We start from the raw sequence: 25,190 nt of genomic DNA on the forward strand, positions 1-25,190 counted from the left end.
CCTATTTAATTTTTGACACCATTCTAGAATCATTTCAGACCCTCTCATCCATATCAGTCAAAATAGTCATCTAATGCACGCTCGGTTTTTTCCATTCCTTTTAATTTTTGATAATCGGATGTATGGACCTTCTAGATTTTCATTGTTACCTAAAAAAAGTATAATGTTTACCGGGCAATATTTAATGCGCAAATAAATCTAACACATTAAAAACTTCAATCCACATTTCACTTATTTTTGTGCATATTTTACGTACATGCTTTTTCGTATATATATGAGCTCAGTTTTTTGTACCTTAACCGTTGTCAAATAAACTCGGGTTAAGATTTTCCTTCCATAATTTACTCTCCGTCAAAAAATACACAAAATATTCATGACTTGGAAAAGTTTTTATGGGAAACAACCTTCCATGACAGGACTTGGTCGTTATGGTCGGTAAGGAATGATATTGTATTCAACGGTCTTACTGATTTATAGAACGGTCTTGCTATTGTCAGTCCATTGGGTTGACGATAAGCACATAAGAAGGCAAGAAAATATGTGTTTCTGTTTATTTTTTGCACCTCTTAATACACATTTACATACCTACTATTATCAGCCCATTGGGTTGATTCCTTTATAGAACCACAAATATTCAGTTGTCACCACATGTATTTGTTGTTTTTTTCTTTCTTATTTACTAATTTATAGAACCACAAATATTCAGTGCAACGAGAATGCCATTTCCGGTGGTTCTATAAATTTAGCAAATAATTCCAAATGTGTAAACCATAATATCATTTTCAATCACCACTTTTATTTACCAAATCAGATCACATTTATTTTCCGTAATTAACTTATTGTAGGATGTCTAAATATGGTCATTCTATCATCAAGCAATCCTGATCGATTCTCTACAAATTAGAAGGTCCAAGAAACATAGAGAGATAGAGAGAGAAAGAGGGAGAGAGAGATGAAGGCGATGCGGAATTCTCTTGCATACTGTGCGAAGGAGAACAAGCCATGTGTTGGGTGGGTGGAGAAGTATTTCAAGGATTGCCTATGCAACCTAAGAGACGAGTTTTCTTTCGGGTTTGGGCTGATAAGTCTGGTGTGTTGGGGAATAGCGGAAATCCCACAGATCGTCACCAATTTCCGCACAAAGACAAGCCATGGAGTCTCTCTCTTATTTCTCCTCACTTGGATTATTGGGTTGGTTCTTTTCTCCCTTTGTTTTCTCCACCTTGATTTTGTATCATAATCAAATTTTTGGAAATTGTAAAACTACTATAATTACTAGTTTTTCTTGTTTTCTGCAGTGACATTTTCAATCTAGTGGGTTGTCTTCTTGAGCCTGCAACGGTATTTATTCGCTCAATAATTAATATTTGGAAAATAGTTTATTTTTATCCAAGTTTTTCGAAAATCTTTAGAAAAAGAAGCATTGGTTTTAGATGTATTATAAAACCTCGGAATCTAAACTGATGCTCAACCACTTGATTAGCTTTGAAACCAGAGAAAGCTGAAACGCCAAGTATGGGTGTCTCGGGCTTAACCCAACATCTGTATCATTGTCAAACACACACACAAACACAATCTCTCTCTCTCTCTCTCTCTCTCTCTCTCTCTCTCTCTCTCATGAGATGGCTGTTTTCTTGTTGCAGTTGCCGACTCAGTATTACACGGCTCTGGTAATACTACCACTTTCCAACTTGTTTTTATCTCAGTTCAAAATTAAGAACTTGTCTTTATCTAGTAGTAACAGTTTTTGTGCAATAAATGTGATATTCACATCATTTCATTATTGTTCTTGGTTATAGTGTACACCTACATAATGAATTGCAATTCTATTTCAACCTCCTCGTTGTGTTTGCATTAATAATTTCAGAATCTCAGTTGTGGCTGAAACTTTTGTACAGCTTTACACAACAAGTACTGTGGTGCTAGTTTTGCAAAGCCTTTATTACGATCACGTATATTCCTGGTGGAAGTGCAAACAAATTGAGCAAACTCAAGCGGTACGTTTTTTAATCTTGTCCTCAACAGTTTACTTTCTGTCATTGAATGTTAAGGATGCTATAAATTTTCTTAGGTTGAAGAAGAGAAAAAACTACTGATGTCGCCTAAGCAAGCAGTTGATTCAAGCATTCCAATACCGGGTGGCACCCCCATGGTGTTGGAATTTTACTACACGTAATATCTCTCTTCCACATGATTTTCATGTAATCCTATACAAGCACTACTTTTCATAACTAAAAAGAAAGAGGATACAAATCATTTGAAACAAATTTTCAGGTCGGCAAGATCTTTGGCTCGAAGCAGCACTCCACCAGCTTGGTCCTACCTAAGCCACGCTAGAAGTGGTCCATCGACTATGGTACTCGACGGTGACTCATCATCGGAGGATGAGCCTATTCAAGTCTCATCCAAGAAATCTCGGAGCAAGCCTCAGCCAATTCCACGTTCGGTGAGCCTCAAAAGCTATATCTTACCACTGTTGTAGATAACTATACCAATGCTTATACACCACAATTTTTTGGGTGATCGGAATAACTAGGTTGCATACAAGATGTTACTACTTGGCTTCACTTTTTACCACAAAAAATATTAGATTACCTTTTTCAGTTTTACTTGCTATGACATCGGTATGTCTCAAATTGAATTCTTAAGAGTCATTCTATTGACAACTCAATGGGCTGTCAATAAGTTACAGCCCAATAAACTGTTTTTAGCATTTTCCTTTTCTTAATATATATGAACTACACTTGAGTGTTGTGCATTCATTGTTGAGTTTTCTTGCAAAGTGCACTCTCCTAGCAGCACACTCAAAATACGCACCTTACAAATTAGGTCTTTAATTACTTGGATATAGCTTCCACCTCCCCAAATGCATCTTAATCTAAGGATTCTTATTTGTCTTTCATAATCTTTCAAGAGAATACTTAGGCTCCTCCACCTGTTTGCAATCTTTTAGAACTCTCCATATAATTGTAGCACAAGGCAAAACATCCAGGGCTTGTGCTTTTTGGGTTTTGAAGGAGGTTTGAGTGAAGAGAGATAGATAGGAAAAATATATTGGCGACCGCGCGCTATGGTTTTAAAGCCCCAAAACGAACAAGCTTTCAGGCATTTTCTATGATCTTCTGGAACACTATAGAGTACTCCTGAAATGCTCCAAAAATCTCTACGTTCCGTCACATTCTGCAATCATCTAGGATGTTCTACAATCTCCTCTCATATTTTAGAGCATTTGAAAATATCCTACAATATTAAAATCTTTTGGAGTGTTCTCTATCGTACTATAATCCTCTAGAGGCGTCACAAAGTTTTTAGATTTTTCTATGATGACTGTTGTCTGTAAGGAGGATTCGAGATCCACGAAGGGTCATGTTTGCCTCTTAAAAGGTTGGCAAGGAAACTCAAATTGCATAAAACTAGCCATAAAACTTTCACAATCAATGAACTCCCAAAATTGTATAAGCCCTCACATTTCAAAGAAGATATGGTTTAGGCACAGCCTTTTGGCTGAAAGCTCCAAATTAGAACTTTAACTTCTGCCTTAAAACATTTATGCCCTGAATTTTTTCAATCCATGAACAATATCATCCATTGAGATTAGATTGAATCTAGACTCATACATACAAAAATTGCAACCCATATAATTTTTTTATTTTGACTTCACAAGCTCTACCCACCTGGGTTTGATACGCTCACATATGTATCCATTGCTTGTCCTCAAAACATACACAAGCTTATCCGCTTTATCACTTATGAACTTTACCTCTTTGCTCACATTATACATGTGATATGTACATTCAGGCCGGCGCTGCAACATTCTTGGCTACAACAATAAGTCTACCCCAAGGAAGCAAGGCCTTTATACAAGTATACACAGGGTTAACTGGGAGGAGACTCTTAAATGTATGATTATTGACTTGCAAAGGCTACATTTCGAATGATTATTTACTTTGCAGTCTAACATTTGAAGTAAATGTATCATTACCTCTGTTTTTCGAATTTAATAATCTTACTGCTAGGATTGGATTTCCCAGGAACAAAGCACAGAGGACAATGTATATGGCCAATGGTTAGGATGGATGATGGCTGCTATATATATGGGAGGCCGAATCCCTCAAATCGTCTTAAATGTAAGCAATGAGTTAGAATTTAGGTTGCATTTTTTATGCTATTTAATATGTTGGGTACCTAATTAAGTCATGTTCTTGCCTTCATTGACCAGATTAAAAGAGGGAGCGTAGAGGTGACTCTTAACTTTGAAATTCTTAGTGAAAAGCATTATTTTGTTATCTAGTTGCTTGATTCATTTGGGTGACTTTTTCCAAAATCTTACAGGGGTTGAATCCACTAATGTTCATCTTTGCACTAGTTGCCAATGCCACCTATGTGGGAAGGTTGATTGTCTCAGTCTTTACTAGTACTATACAATTCAACCTGTTTGTGTAGCTGAATATGTTGATGACTGAATTTTTGCAGTATTGTCATGAGAACAACTGAGTGGGACAAAACTAAAGCCAATTTGCCTTGGTTGCTAGATGCTGTTGTTTGTGTGGTGCTAGACTTATTTGTATCCTTTTTCTCATCTTATTTCAGATAGTTAGCTCTTTTACAAATCCTGTTCCTTCAGACTGTTCAAAAATCTAGAATATAAATTTTTGGTTCTTAGTTCATCTTTGTTTTGTACACCTTAACCAACATAATGAATAGATTATATTGCAGTATATCTACTACAGATACGTTCGGAATAAGATCACAAGTGGAGCAGAAGACTATGTGGAAGCAAGTAAAGGTCCTTAATTTGTGTCGACAAGTTATGCGACATTAGATGTGGCAGAAGAGTGAAAGCAAGTAAAGGTACTTAATTTGTGTTGAAAAGTTATGCGACGTTAGAAGTGGATCCACCCCTCAAGCCAATATTGTTTGTTCAACGTGAAATTGCATTTTGTATTGACCATTTTTAACCTCAATTGAAGCAATAGAAGGGGCACTTGAGCTATAACCGTGTCATATTTGTCTTAAAGACGAAAAACTTTTCTCATTCTCCGTGTTACTTTTTGCTGTTGGGGCTATTTTAGGCGGGCTTTTTGGATGGTTGTCACTTTCAAGTGGTATGTGCAGGCCGTATCGCTTTGTAGTTAGCTCTTAGAGTAATTAGTGGCATAGAATTAGCGGGGCAGATTGAGTGTCGATTGGGATGCGTTTTGTTCGTTATGATGCCTAATCTTCCTATCCTTTTAATCGTTGTAATCTTACTTCTTGTATATTTATTGTGGTTAATAAAATTTTATTTGCCGTTCAAAAAAAATTTGATGTGATAAAAATTGAGCATCAACTAGTATGCCAAAAAAGTTTTGTTAATTTGAGTTTGAATTGACATTTACAAAATTAAAGATCTATTAGGTGGCAGCCAAACTAACATTGGCGATAATAACACGGAACTCAAGCTTCTTTTTTTTTCTATAAAATAAGTACTTGAAAGAATGCTTTATGGGAGTGCTAATAGTCTGTCTAGAGAATCATAGAATATTATTTGCAAATTGTGGGTAGAACTCGAACAGTTATCCCTCCAAATGCTATGAAACACTTCTTCTTTTTCTCCGCAAACGAAACATTTTATAAAACTCGAAAGTGGTACATCGAGGGAAAAACATCAAAATTCACAGAGCTGTGATGCACCAAAAATACAAATGCATCCAACCGATAGTTGGATAACAAGCCTTTGCAAACGAAACATTTTATTTTATTTTATTTTTTTGCAAAGGCTAGCTATTTTTAAATCATGTGTATCTAGCTATTTTCAAATCATGTGTATGATACACATGATTTGAAAATAGCTAGCCTTTGCAAAAACATACATGGTCGCATTCATCACAGCGTTATTATTTTTTGAACGGCAAAATTTTTTATTTATTTATTAACCTTTGAAATTGTCTTCTCCGTACAACCTACATTCACCTCCTCTCCACTTGGTCAAAACTTCCACCACTACTTCCTAAATGAGATCCACGGTGTCTAGAAATCTCTAAACGAAAAAAGGATGGAGACCAGTCTACCACTACAGAAAATTTGTGAACCAATGAAGATTCTTTAAAGGCTAACAATTTCCATTTTCGTGATTCAGATGAGGCGATCCTGAATTTTGTCAGGCCACCATGAAAACTTTTTAGTTCAAGAAAACAGTTGAAGTTTGTGTTGGAACAAAGACCAACAAAAAAAAAATTCAGAATAATTTTTATTCATTAAAATCTTCAACTGGTTTTTGAACTAAAAAAGTGTTCGTTGAGCTTTTATCAAAGTCACGTGCTTTAGTGCAATAGTTTGTGCTTATGTTGGTCGTGAGGTAAATAAAAATTGAATAATAAACAGGTGTCGACTTAGGCTTCATTCCACTAACCTTCTTAAAGAATAAGTATTTTTTTTTGTAATTTTCAAACATAAAAATAATGGATTTATGAAAATAATTTTTTAATTTTTTTTGCATTGTATAAAATATTTCATCGAGATCTTTTAAACAAGATCTATATTGCATATTTTTATATTTCAATAAGCCTAATATTTTTAAGCCTTTAATTGAGAAGAAAGTGAGAGTAAAGAGCTTGATTCCGTGTAATTACGAAAAAGCGACTAGATAAAATAGAAAAGTGGATTTTGAGGATTACTTTGGTCCAAAATCTACAGAGCATTTCAAGGATTAATTAATTAAAATCGCAAAATAGTCTTACCTTTTGGGCTCATAGAAATATCAATTGCTACAATTGCAAACTGGGGCTATGAGCCCAACTGGTCAGATATTGTGGGCCGGCTAATTGGGTGTAGGATTTGGAACAAGCTGAGCCCAACTTCTCCAATTGTCTTAAGGTGCAAAACTAGAGCTGTCCACGGTCTAGATCGGATCAGATTCGTAGGAATCCAATTCTAATCCGTACCTCATGGTTTTGAGAAAATGCAATCCAATCCTAATCCAAAAGTCTCACTGTTCAGTTCAGATTCCGAACCATGAATCATGGTTCGGTCCCGGTTTTATCCATGGATTCACTTCCAAAAAAATAAAATGATGCTACTACCATTTTCCAAATAAAAACGCAAACACTAATTTCCATAAACATTGTTCAAATTGTAAAGGCAGTAAAAGCATTAAGGTAATAAACATGGTAAAGATAGCAAGGCAACAACCAAATAAAACTAAGCATTGTCCAAAATACACAAATTCTAGTCAAGTAAAATCTACTTATTACATCCCATAAAAACCAAACAAAAAATAGCAATTAGTTTCTCAAAACAAACAAGAAAATTAGTAAAATTATAATTATTTATATATATTACACACACATATCTATATTTTTATTTTTTTAAATATTTCACGGTCCGGTTCGGTTAATCCATGATTTTGAAATGAAAATTCAATCCTAATCCATATCTCACGGTTTTTTAAATTTCAAATCCGTGTCCGGACCATTAATCCACGGCCAAAATCCAAAAAGCACAGATCTGATCGGTTCGGACCGGTTTCACAGTTCTCGATTTTTCTTGGACAGCCCTATACAAAACCCAAAAACAAAAGGAAACACATACTACAGACCAATAATTGTATGCAGAACAGTTGCCGTAGATCGAGGTTCAGGGATTTTCAGAACACCAAAACTATTTTTCCTTCTGTAATTACCTAGTTAATTCCAACGGTGAACTTCATATAACTCAGAAAAGAAAACTTTCTTTAACAAATTAAACAAAACGTAATCAACATGCATGGATATCACATATATATGTGAAAAGAAAAAAAAATGGAGTGAAAGCAGGGATTGGAGGTGTATTCAGAGATGGCGAAGGTGTATGGATCCTGGGATTCTATGTTAGAATAGCTAGCCAATCAATCCTGGAAGCCGAACTATGGGCCATCAGAGGCCGCTCTATGTAGACGAATCCATGGTCAACTGAACACTCGAACAATTTTTTTTTGCTTAAAATACATGTAAAAATTATGGGCTAACCTTTTTTTGAACACCCAACATAAATATCAATGAACACCCAATTCTAAAAGTCTTGAACATCTAAAGCAAAACTAATTGAACACTCAATGACAACCCATCAATCCAGGTAATTCATATTTGAACACCTAATATATTACCTCAAGTAAAGCTCATAATCAGTAAAAAAAATTATAAAAGAAAGTGATAAGAAGAATCTATTGGTGTAAGTATTATACTCTGCGTTTTCTCTTCATTTTTATTATCGATGGTTTAAATGTGTTAATTTCACATTCATGACAATAACTACCTTTTTATTTGGTCTAGTTAGCTGATAAAATTACTCACCAAGCTTTAAAAAAATTCAACTACATTGCAATCCAGTTAACTTGAATAATATTTCTTCAAATTTAAGATTATGATATAAAATCTCATCATGTCATCCTAAAGAACAATAGATTTTCGAGAAGGTCAACCCCAACGTATTCGCTACAATTTTTTCAAAAGGGTTTTAGTATAGATTAATACGCTACTTAAACGTTGGCACAAAATATGAAACTCAAAACTCATCTAGGACAACTGTAAAATTTTAACCCCTACATTCTCAAAACACAGTCTACTACGAAATACAACTTTCAAAAAAAAAAAAAAAAATTTTGTTTAAAATTAGGTTTCAAGTTCTTATTTCGCCTCGTAGTTAATTTTTTAGAATAAAGGTCATGTTTTTTTACCGTACTATTTATACAACTAAATGACATATTGTACGTCATAAATTATTAGTTAATATAATCAGCTAATAGAGTTAAGGTAATTTCTGAACATTCTATCACAAATTCTTGGAGCCGCCACTGCGGGCCATCTCCAGAGGCCTCACTATCATTATGGAGAAAGACATTGCTAATGTCAAAATGGAAACGGACTCGATCATTACTGGCGGTTAGACTTCTCCGTGGAGATAGTACTGCCATTGCCCGGCCACAACTATGCTATACTTAATTGAAGATTCTAAGGCACTCATGGCCTGAACAGGAACCACAATCTCACACATCCCCAGATTGGTCAATCAATGTCCAAATAGCTTATCTCGCTTATAGGAGCTGGACAAGAGGACAACTTAGTGGTAACCTATGATATACCTGTTGCTACAACACCCCTCATCCGAAAGGATATTCTAGGAACTGGACGGCTCCAGGACTAAGTGTTTTGCTTTCGCACGCTTACTTCAGTTGTTGCGATGCCACTCTATTTCAAGTTTATCCTGTGTAATAGTACCTCTCTATCCGCACAACACACAAAACATGTGCATGTCTTCTCCCTTTCTCTATGTATCTCTCCCTTGGAGTATATATATCCATAGATATATAGCTATCCATTATATTACTTTCTTGCTTATACAAAATATATATGTTTTGTAACAAATATAATAAGGCATGCATTTTTCTTTGTCTTATAGCGATCCTTGCGACAAGACACGGACATTCCCCATGCTGTGGTTCCCTCTAGTCCGTTTCTGGATTGGGTTAGGGGAACATCCGAGCGATTGCCTTCACGGATCCATAGCGTTTAAATTTAAATTGTATACTCCAATAAAAGTCTTATTTCTTGAATTGATTCTCCCTCTGTTTCTAATTGAAAGTCTCTTATTCTATTTCGGAATGTTCTAAAATGATTCTCTTTCCAAAAATAGAAGCAGAAATTTGATAAAATTCCAAAAGCGTCCCTCATATGACATATGTGAACGCAAGTGGTGTAAAATATGTAAAATATAGGAATAATAATGAAAAGTAGGTGTAATGATAACATGTTTTCTAAAATAGTTAAAATTTCTAAGAGAAACTCTCATTTAAAAACAAAGATAGTACAGTATATAGAAGAGGTGTCTATTCGCAGTGTAAAGGGAGGAAGCTACATGGAGACCCCACAAGAAAGAAGAATGTTTGGTTAATTTGCCCTCTTTTTTCAACCGTTCCTTCGAATATCTCTCATGTGGAGTATATGTATGTTATCATAAATTGAGTCTCACCGACAGTCCTCCTCTTACCTTTTCGCTAGCTGCTGCTTCTTTAGCCATTAGGAACAAAACAATCCCGTGATTGCCTCAAATGAGTAGTTATTCAAGATATGCAACGCACACTTAATAGATACGACAACATCATTAAAAAATTTGGTAATTGTAAAAACTTTTGTAATTAATATAAAAAAATGTGCGACTAACACCATATATGTATGTATGTATGTATGTATAACTCACAATTAAACAATGCCGGCCTAACTATTTTTGGGATTACCGTGCGTACACCCATATTGGTAATGTCATCGAGATAAATGTAGCCAAAAAATATGTCTACCACACACCAAAAATATATGCTTGCATAGTCCTACATTTTTTAAAGATAAATGCCAACGGATCATATATACATTCATGAATATTGTACCTGTCAGATGATAAGTGGTCTAATCGTTTGAGATGTGCCCGAAGGAAAGCCCAAATCAAATGGACCACGACCGGCACCGGCATGCCCGCATGCGGACAAGCTTGAACCTAACTGTGAAGTGTTTTTTCTTATTTAGAACGTCCTGATTGTGAAGTTGAAGCCACAATTTCAACAAATTCAATTCAGCTTTCATGACCATTATACTGCTTTGGTATTGCAAAAGAATTCTGGGAATTGGCATAGCACATGGTAGACCGAGTATAAACAATCAAATGCAACAAGGTTAGGCACATGCACTTGGTTTCAACCACACGTGATAAATTTAAGCAACTTCTGTAGTCCAAAAGCATGGGAAAAGATTCAAAAAAGGACAATAAAATAAAATATTGAGGTGGTCAATGGGATAAAATTTGGGAGACTTAGTCAAAAATCTCTCATATTTATATTTTTTCAGCTCAAGAACAAACACATTTTGCAATCAAATATAAGAACAAGCACCTTTTGTAATTAAACATAAGGATAAGTGTGTTGCATGATTACTAAAATAAACTTTTTGCAAAACTAGTAAAAGTTCACTAATAACTGAGAGTTAGTGAAAGTGCCTAAAACCCTAGAGTACCTTATTAAAGTACCTAAATCCTAATTAAGGTACCTTATAAAAGTGCCTAAAACCTTAAGGTACCCTATGACAGTGCCTGAAACCCTAAATCCTATGAAAATGACTAAACCACTAAAATCCTATAATAGAAAAGTGTTCACTAAAATCTTATAAAAGTACATAAACCCTAGGATACCCTACCCCAGGATAAATTTTTCGTAAAAATATGTTTTGCCCTTATGGCTCAACAACTCAAAATGTTGAAGGACCTCTACTGAAAATTATTTTGATGGCGTTCTTCCCCTAAATGGAAACTATTTTATCGTATTTATGGCTAATTTTCCCACAAAAGGTCTCATAAATACCGAAACCTTTGTGTGATGATCAAAAAATTTCAGTTGGCAAAATACAAGTTTTTGGATTGTATATGCAGCATGGCTACAAGAGTAATCTAGCTCCTGTTTTTTTTTTCGGTAATGGAAGATGTCCCAAGCCAGCTTGAGTGTATATACCTCAGAGTAAGCCTTACCAGTCGCGTAACCAGAAAATGCATCATTGGGAGCACTATAAATAAAAACTCTGGTGATAACATTCTACCAACCTACAACTCGATGGTTGTTGGTGATGCAGAAGTGGCTTGCGTGTTACTTGTTACATAATGAGAAATGGAGGTGAGTTTTTTAGGTTTTGGTTTTCACCCACCAAACTGTAGATGGACATTACTCACTGTCTATACTGGGTGAAAATTACTCCATTTTCGCAATATTCACATTGAATTTTTTTGATGATCAAAAACATTGATCAGTTTGTGAGGCTTAATTTTGCAACAATTCAAGCAAGTAATTCTTATTTTGTGTGTTTAAATTTTTGGTCAAAAAATTTAAACTAAATATTGGATAGATTGATTAATTAAATACTTTTGGATATCAAATTAAATCGTTATAAAACAAACAAAAACAAAAAAAAGCAGTGGGGGACCTATGCGCTTGGTGGGCATAAAGTGGCTCTGCCACTGAATCCTAGAGTCTCTCCCACACACAAGTGGGTGAGAGTGAGATTAAAATACTAATAAAAACTTAGTTTCACGTTATTCCCAATCTACGAATATTTTCATCATTGGGAGTCCATTCAGTTAGCCGGTCCCATAATAGAATAATTCAATCCAAGAGATACCACCTTTTGACATTACTAGAATTTTACTCTTTATTGCACGTTTCATCATCCTGCCAAAACCTCCAAAAGTAAATGTTTTGCTTTGTTGAATAAACGACACATTTAAAAGTTTAACAAAGAAAATCCATCATTGCATTGGACTTATTGGCCATCCTTTCCACTCTACATATAATAGTAATATTCTTTCTTGAAAACAAATTCAAGACCCTCTTTAATTATAACCATATGCATGTGATATAGTATACGATTGCACTCAATGCATGCACGAGGCTCGACCTCCACATTACGACTCTGGCAAAGGAGTTTCTTATTTACCTCCCAAAGTTAGCAAACGTGTTTCACAGTTACCGCTTATGTCCCAAACATGTGGAACAATTATTTTTGAACAGCAACCAAATTAACTTGTGGATAACGACACACCGTGGCATGTTTTTGTATGTCATATATATATATATATATATATATATATATATATATATATATATATATATATATATATATACGGGGCGGTTTCGGAGACACCCAAAAAAACACCTAAATAAACACCTCATAGTTTCCGATCAAATTTTGATGATCCGAGTCGCTCAATGTGATCAGAACATGATTTTAAGGGTACCCGAGAGAAATCAGCAAAAAAAAATGACCGGAGAGGGCTTGATCCGAACAGTTTTGAACAGTTTTTTATTAAACGGTTCAAATAAAAACTGCTCAAATCAAGCCTTTCCCGATCATTTTTTTTGTTAATTTTTCACGGGTACCTTTAAAATCACATTCTGCACACATTGAACAGTTCGGATCATAAAAATTTGATCGAAAACTATGAGTTTAAGATTTGGGGTGTTTTTTTGGGTGTCCCTTGAACCGTCCCAATATATATATATACTAGAACTAAAAGAAAAATTACGAGATTATATCACCAAAAAGGAAATACATGGACTAGATTCATCCGGGTGTAGCCAACAACATTACCCCCAAAGTCGAAATCTGCGCACGTACGGCAGCAGTTGTTTTATTTTCTCGAGTATCTTGTGAATATTTCTTCTGTGTACGCACGGCAGCAGTACTTGTCTACTTCTCCCTTGCATGTCTTACAAGTTTGTACTCGTATATAAACTGTCGGCACAACAGACAAGGATTCTGCAGTCTCTGATCTCTTCCCTCTTTGAAATTCGTCGACCCACTAATCTGTGAAATACTAAAAAATTAGACAATTGAATAGAGAACTATATATAGAGTATAGAATCATCAGAAAAGAAAGAAAAAAAAAAGTCCAAGTAACGCACTATCCCGACACAACTTGAGATTATTTTGGGATTTTGAGTAATGAATGGAGAGAGATAGAGAAATGAGAGTAATAATTGAGAAAAAATTTATAGGAAACTATACGCAGAGTGAAAAACCCAAATTCAAAATCTCAAAACGAACATAGTTAACGATATCCAGAATAGTTCAATATATGTGAATTAATCGACTTGAATGGTTGTGGACACAATTGTGTCCGGAGTTTGGGTTTTAAAATTGCGTTCGTAACGCTTGCTCGAAAAGCAACTGAAAGTTCAAAAAACTACAGGAAAGCAACTGAAAGTTCAAAAAACTACAGGAATTGGATTTTCCATCGCAGTAATACATACCTGATCAGGATTCCAGAGCGTATGGTGTATGTAACAGGTCATAAGGTGCCCAAAGAGCATCCAGAGGACAAGGCCGGCTCGCGTCGAGTCGAGCCCACGGCTTCCCCTTCCCGCTCCAGTGCAACAGGCTCACCGGACCGGGATGCAAATCTCGACACAATCCCCGGAAATTATCCCCGCCTAGACCGTGCTGGTTCCATTTGTGGTCTACCGGGGCTATGTTCCCGGCGAAAACCAGCAGGAACGGTGGTAACGAACCCAGCTCATAGATCCTCATTCTCTTCTGCAACTCCATCCACTCTACGATTTTCGTAGTGTAATCACCGTCTCGCCATCGCTGAAGATCGATAACCATCACGCCTGTTATTGAAGACATCGATGATAAAGTTACATTTCTAAGTAGCAAGTCCATCCTTGTGTTAAATTATGGCATCTAGAATAAAACTCTTTACATCCCTTTGCAAACTTCAATGTGAAATTTTGGTAATGCTTTTCTTGTGTCAAATTTGGTAATTGACGAACTTGTCCCATTACGTTAACAATAATTTTATGGTCCTTCCCTTAAAAAATCCCCCAAGTGAAATTAATGATTTTGATATGTAGGACCAAAACATTCAAAAAAAAAAAAAAAAAAAGAGGGGGAAAAACATGCGGTTATTCAAAAATGCGTTGGAATTGGTGAAACAATAATCCGTCATTTTAAAAAAAATAGCACTATAACTAGTAAAAAAATAATTTTGGCAATGTTATTTTAGCACCGACGAGTGAGTTGCTATAACAGATTAAATTTCTGGCTAAATTGATGCAAGGGGTGTTCCACTGAGCCTTTCAAAAAATAAGTAACTTATTTTGGATTTTAAAAAAAATTTTGTGCAATATAAATCTTATTTAATAGATCTCAATAAGATTTTTTTGCACTTGAGATGCTTCATGAGTAGAGTATATTTGTGGCGTGTTGATTAAGCATAAATACCAATTATCCCTCTCTTAGGCAGCTAAAGTGCTAAACATTTGCAATTTCTTTAGATTTCAGGTAGGCAAAATGAGATGAGATGAGATTTGGGTACATGATTATATTAGTGGGATAAATACAAATTATCCTTGTCTTTAGCGATTTAAGTACTAAACACGTAATCGACTAAGATGAGTCAAATGTGGTAATATACCTGTGTTGAAATAGCAAGCGTTTCGACCTTCAAACGTGAGCGAAAGAGACGGGTTGGACCAAAACGTTGGCGTGAAGTAGGAAGTAAAGTTGGCGTTGCAGTATTCTGGCGCGGCTAGGACCAAGCCACCGAGCGGCGTCGCGGCGAGCTTCGCAATGTCGTCGACCAGCACTAAGTCGGAATCAAGATACACTACTTTCTTGACGCATTGCGGGAGGAGATCGGCGAGGTAGTTGCGGGCGTAGTTGAGCGGGCAGTCGAGCGCAGCCCGGATCGAGGTGGAGATCAGCCCCGCCACGGCCGCGTCGTCGAAATCGTACAACCTGAAGTTCAAGTAAGGGAAGGATTTGGAAACGGTGAGGTTGAGGCGGAATGCGTGGGCGGCGGGGGCAGAGGCGGTGACGAAGTGGAAGTAGACGTTTTCGGGGCAGGAGGAGTGTTGGAGGACGGAGAGGATCGCGGCCAGGGATCCCCGGAGGTAGGCCGCGTCGAGAGTCATTGCCACGTGAACAGCATTCTCGGAGCAGATTTTGAGATTCTGACTATCGGGCTCATCGTTTTTGTTTTGGTTAATGTGGTGGCAGAGTGAGGGGCAATCGGGAGAATTGTAGAATTGTGGGGCTTCCCTGAAATGTTGAGAAGTGGCTGCTGCATTTTGTGTTGCCAGGGAGAGGGTTAGCAGAAGAAGAGGGAGAATGCTTGTATTAGGTCTCATTTGGGTGGAGCGAAAAAAGTTCCTTCACAGTTTCGCAAGGACCATACAGGGTGGTCTCCTCTCTCTCTCTCTCTCTCTCTCTCTCTCTCTCTCTCTCTCTCTCTCCTACTACTGGAGTACTAAAATTGTTGAACATCAAATAATTGAAGACATATAAATGGGTAAGTTTTTATTACCAGGGCTCGTAAAGGGTCAAATTTGACGGGTGGTGGAGGGCAAGCCCGAATAAAGAATTCAGCAGGGCCACGTTTCATAAATCCGAATAATTCGTTAGGCTAAATAAGTTAATTGGCTTATTTTCTTTGTCTTTATTCAAAAAAATTCGTATTTGTTAGTTTTTCGTCAATTTTTTGAAAATGATTGCATCGTCATGACAAGAGGAATCTAAAAAGTAAAAGATTAAGATCGAAACCTAATTTTTTGAATAAAAGCAAAAATAAGTCAATTTTTCATCTTTATTCAAAAAAATTGGATTTCGATCATAATTTTTTTACTTTTTAGATTATTCTCGTCATGACGATGCAATAATCCCCAAAAATATTGACCAAAAACTTACAAATACGAAAAAAAATTTAATAAGGACAAGCCGAAAGGGGCTACTTTTTTTTTTGGGTAAATAAAAAATGCAAAGGGCCTACTTATTTTGTTAAGAATGCAATTTTAAACTCAAAAATTATATGTTTACGTAAATAATTTTCCTATCAATATAGATCTTGTTTGATAATAGATTTCATTGAGATCTTTTTAAACGATGCAAAAAAAAAATCCAAAATTTATTTTTTATTTATATTATTTTTAAGTTTAAAAATGTGTAATAAGTTATTTATTTTTTAAAAAAATTTCTGAAATGGGTCTGTAACCATCTGCGCTCTCTCTCAGCTTTTTTTTAGTACACTACGGAGTATTTTTTTTTATCTTCTCTGATCTCTCTTCATGTCGGTTCGGGTAAATTTCCAAAACCCTCAACCGATACTTTTAATTATTTTGTGTTTTTTTTTGGTTTATCTATCGCGGAATGCGGATATTCAGTGAAACATTAAATGCATACACCAACATGTGGCCGTCATGTCTTAACAAGGGTGACAAGGACTTCTTCCCCTTCTTTACAGTAACCCCCGGGTGAAGGGGATTGTGATATTCCTTTTTTGTCCGTAGGCCCAGTCTTAAATTTCGTTTGGGAAGTAAAATGGATAGTGTATTAGTTAAGTTTCGGATTCTATTGTACCCACTAATACTTCCGGATGGGAGACTATTTATGGGGAGGTTCTGGAGTATTATGTATCCCTTCTTTCTTCCATTTCAACTACAAAACAACTTTATCCTTTCATTTTATTCTTCATCCAAACCAAGTATTATTTAATCTTCCATCACATCAATGTGGGCTCACTCTTCTTACATAATATCCCCTACTATCTTATCTCTTCTTCATAACTAATACCCTCAATCATTATTCCGCATCCAAATGGACCCCCTAAAGTCTTTCTTTCTGTCCACAATCTTTTTTTCCCTACCATTAGAAGCTTCCGGTCTGGGCCAACTTACACGCAATTCAGAGGTGGGTGATTCAAGCCGGTTTTAAAAAATCTATAAGAAATTTGACTTTATTACAGCCTCACGTCAAGAATCAAATGTTGAACAATTGTGTGGGGAGCAAATCCACCAACCAAGTACTAATCCTTTGGGCACTTTTTGTCCCATAATCTACTCCACCTATTATGTAACTTCTAATCCACCGTGACTTAAGTTGAACTACAAAGAAGAAAAGTTGCCACATCTCCACACATGTGGGTCCCAAAGACACACATGCATGTGCTCCAGTTTATAGATATTGATGAATTAAGGGAAAAAAGGTAGGTCAAATTGGTGAATGGAAATGGACAGCCAAACTAGAAGCTAGTAGAAATGTGATCTTGGAGCGACATTTCTTTTTCCCTTCCATGTGACCCGACACTTTCATTCATTAAACAAGTTGAAAGAAGAACATAAGTACATAACCACCATTTTACGACTTGACTCTATTGAGAGATCTGTCAGAAAATCAATTTTGCCTACTTGACTAGCTAAAATAACATTTTACCAGGAAAATAGCACATTTATTTTTGAATTAAACAGATTTTTTTCAGGCCCGACCGCCTGAGTACCTGACTATTCTCATTCGGCACAAACCTCATTTTACTACTTCTTTCAGAGATTTATGTTCTAAGTTTGCGGCGATCTTTAGTTGAATTTTGAAGGTGACAACCATCTAGTCTGGTGCATACAAGCTAATCATGAAAAAGAACAAAGTGGAGGCAAATTCTTGACGCTAGTCATTTGGAAATCACTATTGAAGTTGACAATCATCAAAGTATCTACAAAATTTGGGAAATTATTTTTTTTTCACCTAAGTAGATCATTTCCACTCCGCATTACGATCAATCATATATTTTCTTCGGTTGCTCTTACCGAGACAAAGTGAAAGAGTTACAATTTTGACCAAAATCTCAAAAAAGTCAGAAATAACATATATATAAGCAATTTTAAATTAAAAGTAAAGATAGCGGCCCGAAGTTAGGAAAGTATATCTATTATCATCAGTTAATCACCTGAAAATTAAGTAGAAATAGCAAATATAACCAAATTTTTTCCGATAAAAAAATGTTCATCACCTTAAGAAAAAGCCAACAATTTATTACACTGCCATAAACAAACATGATTAATGAAGCCCATGTATTATGGAAACGGCCCATGTACGAACAATGGTCTGTTATAATATTCTCATCCAGTTTTAACTTGAAGTGACATGCATGTGTTATTTCCATGTACATGACCTCGTCTCATGCTTGTAAACTAGTTCGGACGCATATTTTCATGACTACAACAATTGACTTTTGAGGGAGCGTGAGAAACAAAGGAGTACAATAAAAGATGAAATGCAGGGCCCATGGCAGTGTTAATAATAGTGATAGGTGGGCCTCAACAATATATCATTGAAGTGCATGTGCACCTCACATGCATAACCCATTAATAAGCCTTGAATTTGATTTGGCCCTTGTAGCAGAAATGAAAGAAGAGTCCAAGAGCTGATCCATTATTAGGGTAACCACTAAACAAACCCTAAAAAAATAAAACTCCTTTGGAAAACAGTACCACCATGTGCAAAACATGATAAAACCTCCTTCCCAAAATTTTGCATTAATTGAAGGTTACTCCAGCAAAAAAAACAAACAGAGTTTATTGTTGTTGCAACTTAAGTAATGGAGTAAAACAGGAAGATGATGATGTTAGGCTACTTGTTGGGCCTTTTTTTGAGTTTACTTTTGATGATCGATCGAAACCGGTTGTATTTTAGAATTTCATTGGGAGCATTACTTCTGCCAAATTTAATATAGACTAGAGGTCACTAGGTCAGGGCACACGCGATGCGTGTACAAGTCGGATTTTCACAACATTTTTTTAAAAATGGTTTCCACTTATTGTTTGATTGAATTTTCACAAATGTTGTGAAAATTCGACTTCCCCGTGAGGAGGCGAAACAAAAAAAAAAACTATAGAAACTCATATGCCAACACCAGTTATACAAAACCCAAATTGAATAGAAACTTCATATTACCATAGGTTTGAGTTTCTATTCAATTCCGTTGCAATTTAACGCCAAATCTTTTTTCAGATTTTGTGTCATAAATCAAGAAATTGTGAAAGGAAACAGAACTACAATTGAGTAGAGAGAGCAAGAGAGAGATTTTAATGTGATTTGAGGGGGTGGTAATAAGGGTGGGTAGTTAACAATATATCTTTATAGTTAATTGTTTTGTATTGTGTTGGGTTTTTTTAGAGGGCATTTTTGGAAAAGAAAAATACATGACAAAAGGAAGACACCAAAGTGGTGCTCTCCCTTTATATATTAGAATAGATTGGGTAACAATCAAGTCGATTTTAGAATACCTTCATCCTGATATAATACCTTTATCTTAAATGAGCACATTGCATCAGATAGAACCCAGTTTTCTCAATACAATGTATTTCGAATACAAATATGTTCCAAACATGTACGAGTACGACTAATATTCCGTCAACATGAGTTCTTATCACGAGATTGATACTCTCGACGAACTCTAAACAATCAACAGCACCGATTATTTGATTGTATGATAAGTACCTCCGTTTTTAGTACAAGAACTTGAATTCAATATATTATGTCATGTGTTCAAATTCATGGGGTTTCAAATACATGCATGTAACGGTTCTAGTTAATTTTTTGATTTGGCCAATCGAGATAAACTATGGCAGTAGGACGGATAGTGATTTTGGACGCTCATGCATCAGCATAGATGGTACTAGTAAGACAATTCATGCTATACGACAATCTATGACAAAAGACGACCGTAATATTTATCTTAGAAATTATTATAGCAAATCCTAGTAATTATCACGATTGATTTTAATATTAAACCGGGCCTATACGTAATAGGACTCCACGAAAGTTGCATTAGGACGATTAACTAAATTCCCAGGCGAAGATTCCGAGTGTTTCTTTTGGTAGAGCATATCCGATGGGTTCCTAAAATGGCTCCCAAGTGAGACTGTCAATCTTTGGTAAGCAATTCATTCAATTTTGGTCTCCTCTGGTTCTCAAAATAATCTTCAAAGGATGGCTCTCAAGAATGCCTCCCTAACACCTCAACTAATTTCGAAAGCCTCCAAACTCTTGTGATGGCTTATGACTCCTAATTAATATATTAATATAATGAATTGCATTGATTTAATAATAGGTTTAAATGCTTTAAAATTTGTTTTCCCAAAAATATTTAGTAGTTTAGTTAGGGGCTTCTTATAAGCCGTCCCAAATTTGTCCACGTCAGCTCGCATAAGGACACTCTGTGTCAACCTCAACTCAAATAAGGATTGCTTTCACGAAAATACCCCGCCAACGTCTTTTTGAGCGCTTTTTGGGTTTAAGATTTAGAAAAAATTATACCATGCGGATGAAACATCCCATTGTAGCATTCCAACCCATGATTATTGGTTAATATTGAGGGACCCATTACCTTTTGTTAGTGGTTTGAGAAACAAATTGACATTTGGCATTTGATGAGTGATGAAGCATTGTTTGGAAACTACCAAATTATATTTCTAATCATAACTTTTTCTATCTCTCTATAGAGTTGTCACATGTTTACATACACATACTTATTCATACATATACATATATAATTGAGAATAAATTATTTACATCGCCGGTGTAAACATTTGTTTCCTCCAAATCAATTGCATTGCACCTCGTCGCCATATGTTATTAATTGGGACCATTGTTTTGACATGTACGTGTAGCAATGCAATTGATTTGGAGGAAATAAATGTTTACACCGGCGGTGTAAAGAATTTACTCTCTACATAATTATATATAAATCTCATATATTGTTAAACTTTAAACAATAATAATTTTTGTTGTACATATCGAAAATTCATAAAAAAAAATATTTTCTGAAACCTACTCGATGAGATTTTTCAAGATCCATTTTGAATTTGAAATTATGTACATGTAAAAGAAGTTATTTTACACCGCTTAATTAAAAATTCACACCAATTCAGAACAATTCACCCTCTAAAATGAAAGAATTCATATCCCTCAAAAGAATTCACACATCACAAATCACTCCTTTAAATGCACAATTCACACCCCAAGGTGAAAGAATTCATGTCCTTCAAATGCAGAATTCACAGCCTCTAAAATAAAAGAATTCACACCCCTGTTTAACAAAATTCACACCCTCAATAGGGATGTGAATTCTTTGTTTTATTGGGTGAATTTTATTTTTAAGGGGTGTGAATTCTGTCAAATATGGCATGTGAATTCTGTCGAATAGGACATGTGAATTCTGTCAAATAGGGGTGAATTCTTTTTTTTTAGGGTGTGAATTTTATCATGTAAGGCATTCAAATAAGGTGGGTGAATTCTATTTTTAGGGGGTGTGAATTCTTTCAAATATGGCATGTGAATTTTATCAAACAAAGCATGTGAATTCTGTCAAATAAAAACTCTATGAATATTGAAAAGAACTAAAAAACTAAAAATAGATGGATGAACCTTAGAGGGTGAACCAGATGTTACGCACACCTTCTTATCGTTGTGGGCTTAAGGGTTTAGAGTTCACAAAATGCCAATTCTAAACCCTAAGTCTCAACTCTAAGAATATTGAAAAAAACTAAAAATAGATGGATGAACCCTAAGTGTGAATTGTTAAATTGTGAGTGTGAATTATGTTTTTTTCAAAGTTGTGAATTCTTTAAATTTGTTAAATTTTGAGTGTGAAAATGCAAAATTCACACATTCTCTACACAACTCACTCCCCAAAATACAGAATTCACACTCCAAAATAAAAGAATTCACACCATTCAAATGCAGAATTCACACATTCCAAAATAAAGTAATTTACACCCATTAAAATGCAAAATTCACACCTCTCAAATGAAGTATTCACACTCTCAAAAATTAATTTTTTTCTGCACATAATTTTATTTTCAATATAGATCTTGTTTGATATTGAATAGGCTCCAAAAATATAAATTTCATGAAAAATGGATATATATTGTAAGAGAGATTCAATTTTAAAGTTTGAAATACAAAAAGTAACTAAATATGTCAAGTCAGCATAAGTCAACATCATCCACATATTTTATACGTTATGCGTTTAAAGTGAGGGCTGAATAATAAAAACGCCTTAAAAAAAAGTCCTGACATGGAATGCCATAACATGGCAGTCCTGGCACGGGAGAGGATGGAAAAAACAGGACCGGCCTATATCATTTCCCGTTTAGTTAGTCCATTGGAGCGCACACATGCTCTGAAATTAGCAACAAAAGAAAGAAAAAACTCAATTTTGGAAAGCTTTTGCGGATAACTCCTGTTGGAGTCAGTTTTGGAAACCCCATTGAAAATTCCCACGCTGAAAATCCAATCCAAGCCCAGCCCATAGGTTGGTGGAGTCTGAACCTGCCAAACCACTCCCCTGTTTTATATATCAAAACGTTCTCTGTGGCCCAATCCACTTGGTTAATAATAGCTTTGGGCTGGGTTGATAGGAAATGTATTAGAAATTCCTTCACTAATAATTTGATAAGTTTTAATTATCAAAACACGTCCTGGGCCGTCATTTTCCCTTCTTTTTTTTTCCTCGGTACTTAATTCTTTAATATTCATGTAGTGTTTTTTGGCTATTGCATACTTCGATTCAGTGTATTCCTGTCCAAACCACGTGGATAACCCGTTTATCGTAGATTTGTTCCCATCGATGGGCTCCGGTTTGGAGTTTGTAGCCCTTTTGGCGGTTTTTGTATGTAAAATTTATATATATGGTCCTCCTAGTTTCATTCGAGTTTCACTTTTGTCCTCCAAGTATCAATTACATCTCTTTTGACCTTCAAGTTCAATTTTTGTACCAAATTAGTCCAATTGATAACTTCTGACAATCAAACTGGACGGAAAAAATGAAATTGAAGGCAGTTTGGACATTGCAGTTCGTACCAAGTTGGTTCAATTGATGACATCTGCTCTCAATTTGATTTTTTTTCATCCAGTTTAGCTGACAGACGTTATCAATTAAACCAATTTAGTAAGAAAACTAAAATTAAAAATCAAAAGAGTTACGATTGATACGTGGAGGACAAAAATGAGCCTCGTGTAAAATTAGAAGGACTATTTCTATAAATTTCCTTTTTTTATTGTAACGCTTGCAGCTTTTGTGATTGGTAGCAACAATTATTATATAACCGCAAACTCACACAAACATTTTATACACACATTCACAATTTTTAGTGGGCCCCAAACATGCTAAAGGTGTAACGTGTATTGGTCCCAATGTGAATAAGTTTATGTAAATATTTGTGCAAGTGTTTGTGGTTATAGAATAATTATTGGCAGCAATTGGAATAGATTTCATGCGAAAGGGAAATAACGTCTGATATTTGCTCAGCCGGGCGCCATCCATGTGCATATGGACCACCGCATTGACTACTTTTCCATAGTATAGCCTTCACGATGCAGAAGCTGATCACGATGGGTCCAATGCTTTTTGGACTTCTTGTTCTCACGGGACCCATGGGCACAACAAAAGTAGTATTACTACAGTGTATTGGATCCTTAATCAACTCCTAAATGATGAATAAGTGTTTTTGACAGATAAATCATTGGGGTCTGACTCGGGAGTCCAACACCATGGGTACCATATTAATTGCTTCAAGTGATCAACCAGTAATCATGACTCAAGACGAACATTTGTCTTTTTCAATATTCTAATCCAACTTTAGACAAAATAAGACGCTTACTTTCGAACTTTAACTTCATGGAATTTGCGATATTTAGGCATTAAAATGGCTTTTTGTGGGGCATTAGAGTAGTTCATATATATCTTCCATATCTTTCTTCCCTGCGTCGCTATTAATTTCAATTTTTTTTTGGATGAGTATATGAAGTCTCAACAACCCAAAATTGCGTGAAAAGATAAAGCATGAACCAAAAAAAAATGATAATCATTACTTTCAAAATTGTACTCGCTTTGTCCTATCAAGTCTCAACAACCCAAAATTACCCTAAGGTTTCGTAGGAGTTTTATCAGTCAACTAACTTTCCTTGATAATATCTAACCTTGAGGATTGAATTTATAATTTCCTAAACCTTAGGTGATTGTAGAATTTGAATTTATAATTTCCTAAACCTTAGGTGATTGTAGAATTTGTAGTAATATAGTGAATCCTTAGGTTTTTTATATGATTAAAATCTTGATTTTAGTACACTCTCCTTTACATGCCTGTAAAAAATAACAAATTCTAATAATGTAAGAAGTCTAAAATATCTCCTGCACAACTCACCACACACAATAAAAAAAAGTCGAATTTTTTTTGAAAGAGAGATTTGGGCTAAAAGAGGCCCATGGCTTGTTTTGGTGTATAGCTAATAGTGGCATGTTTGTAATTAATAATGGCAATATAGTAAATTGAAGGTAGATATATATATATATATATATATATATATATATATATATATATATATATATATATATATATATATATATGAAGCCTACAAATATTTGGGACAGGGTTAGGGTGTCAAAATTATATTTCCCTCTAAGGGGATACAGTATGAGAAGAAATATGACAAAAGGAAAACGGATATAGATATGCTTGGTTCGTTTTTGGATGAAGATAAGTAGGTGCATTTAGAATTAAAAGGGGACAATACCATATTCTTAATTAAGGAGGCGGATATAATAACACGACTTTCCCCCTATACTTATCGGCAGGGATATTATATCTGTGGTCTATATCCGAAAGGTAATCATTGGATATATATATATAAATACTTCGGATATGCTATCCAGGGTGATAACATATCCGCCTCTTTTATCCCGTCTGCAAATGAGCCATAAGGAGATAAACTTATCCCATGATATACCTATCCGGCCTCCAAATTTGAAAACTAACGTTAGAGCCAAAGAAGCGTGAAAGGTTAACGAAAGCAGAAAATTCATATTGT

General features: G+C 35.3%; 2 protein-coding genes across 6 annotated transcripts; one reads left to right on the forward strand and one right to left on the reverse strand.

Moving 5' to 3' along the window:
- Positions 1-668: 668 nt before the first annotated feature.
- LOC131336670 (probable vacuolar amino acid transporter YPQ1) lies at positions 669-5,301 on the forward strand. 4 transcript variants are annotated; one of them, XM_058372584.1, is made up of 13 exons: positions 669-1,191; positions 1,299-1,341; positions 1,644-1,670; positions 1,899-1,997; positions 2,072-2,172; positions 2,275-2,446; positions 3,799-3,900; positions 4,017-4,127; positions 4,220-4,240; positions 4,333-4,391; positions 4,474-4,564; positions 4,705-4,824; positions 4,891-5,301. In XM_058372584.1, exons 1-12 carry the CDS (start codon positions 953-955, stop codon positions 4,792-4,794), a joined length of 1,155 nt encoding a protein of 384 aa, XP_058228567.1. In that variant the 5' UTR covers positions 669-952; the 3' UTR covers positions 4,795-4,824; positions 4,891-5,301. The 4 variants fall into 4 exon arrangements, with proteins under 4 accessions (XP_058228567.1, XP_058228568.1, XP_058228565.1 ...); XM_058372585.1 differs by having other exon boundaries at positions 4,705-4,786; positions 4,852-5,301; XM_058372582.1 differs by having other exon boundaries at positions 670-1,191; positions 4,705-5,301.
- Positions 5,302-13,056: 7,755 nt separating this feature from the next.
- LOC131336671 (probable galacturonosyltransferase-like 1) lies at positions 13,057-15,809 on the reverse strand. Of its 2 annotated transcripts, none has more exons than XM_058372588.1 (3): positions 14,965-15,809; positions 13,799-14,158; positions 13,057-13,352 (listed from the first exon to the last, which is right to left on the reverse strand). In XM_058372588.1, the coding sequence occupies exons 1-2, from the start codon at positions 15,677-15,679 to the stop codon at positions 13,803-13,805; spliced, it is 1,071 nt and encodes a 356-aa protein (XP_058228571.1). In that variant the 5' UTR covers positions 15,680-15,809; the 3' UTR covers positions 13,057-13,352; positions 13,799-13,802. The 2 variants fall into 2 exon arrangements, with proteins under 2 accessions (XP_058228571.1, XP_058228570.1); XM_058372587.1 differs by having other exon boundaries at positions 13,057-13,362; positions 14,965-15,771.
- Between the last annotated feature and the right edge of the window lie 9,381 nt (positions 15,810-25,190).

Source organism: Rhododendron vialii, chromosome 8a, assembly GCF_030253575.1.
Source record: "Rhododendron vialii isolate Sample 1 chromosome 8a, ASM3025357v1".
NCBI classification, from domain to species: domain Eukaryota; kingdom Viridiplantae; phylum Streptophyta; class Magnoliopsida; order Ericales; family Ericaceae; genus Rhododendron; species Rhododendron vialii.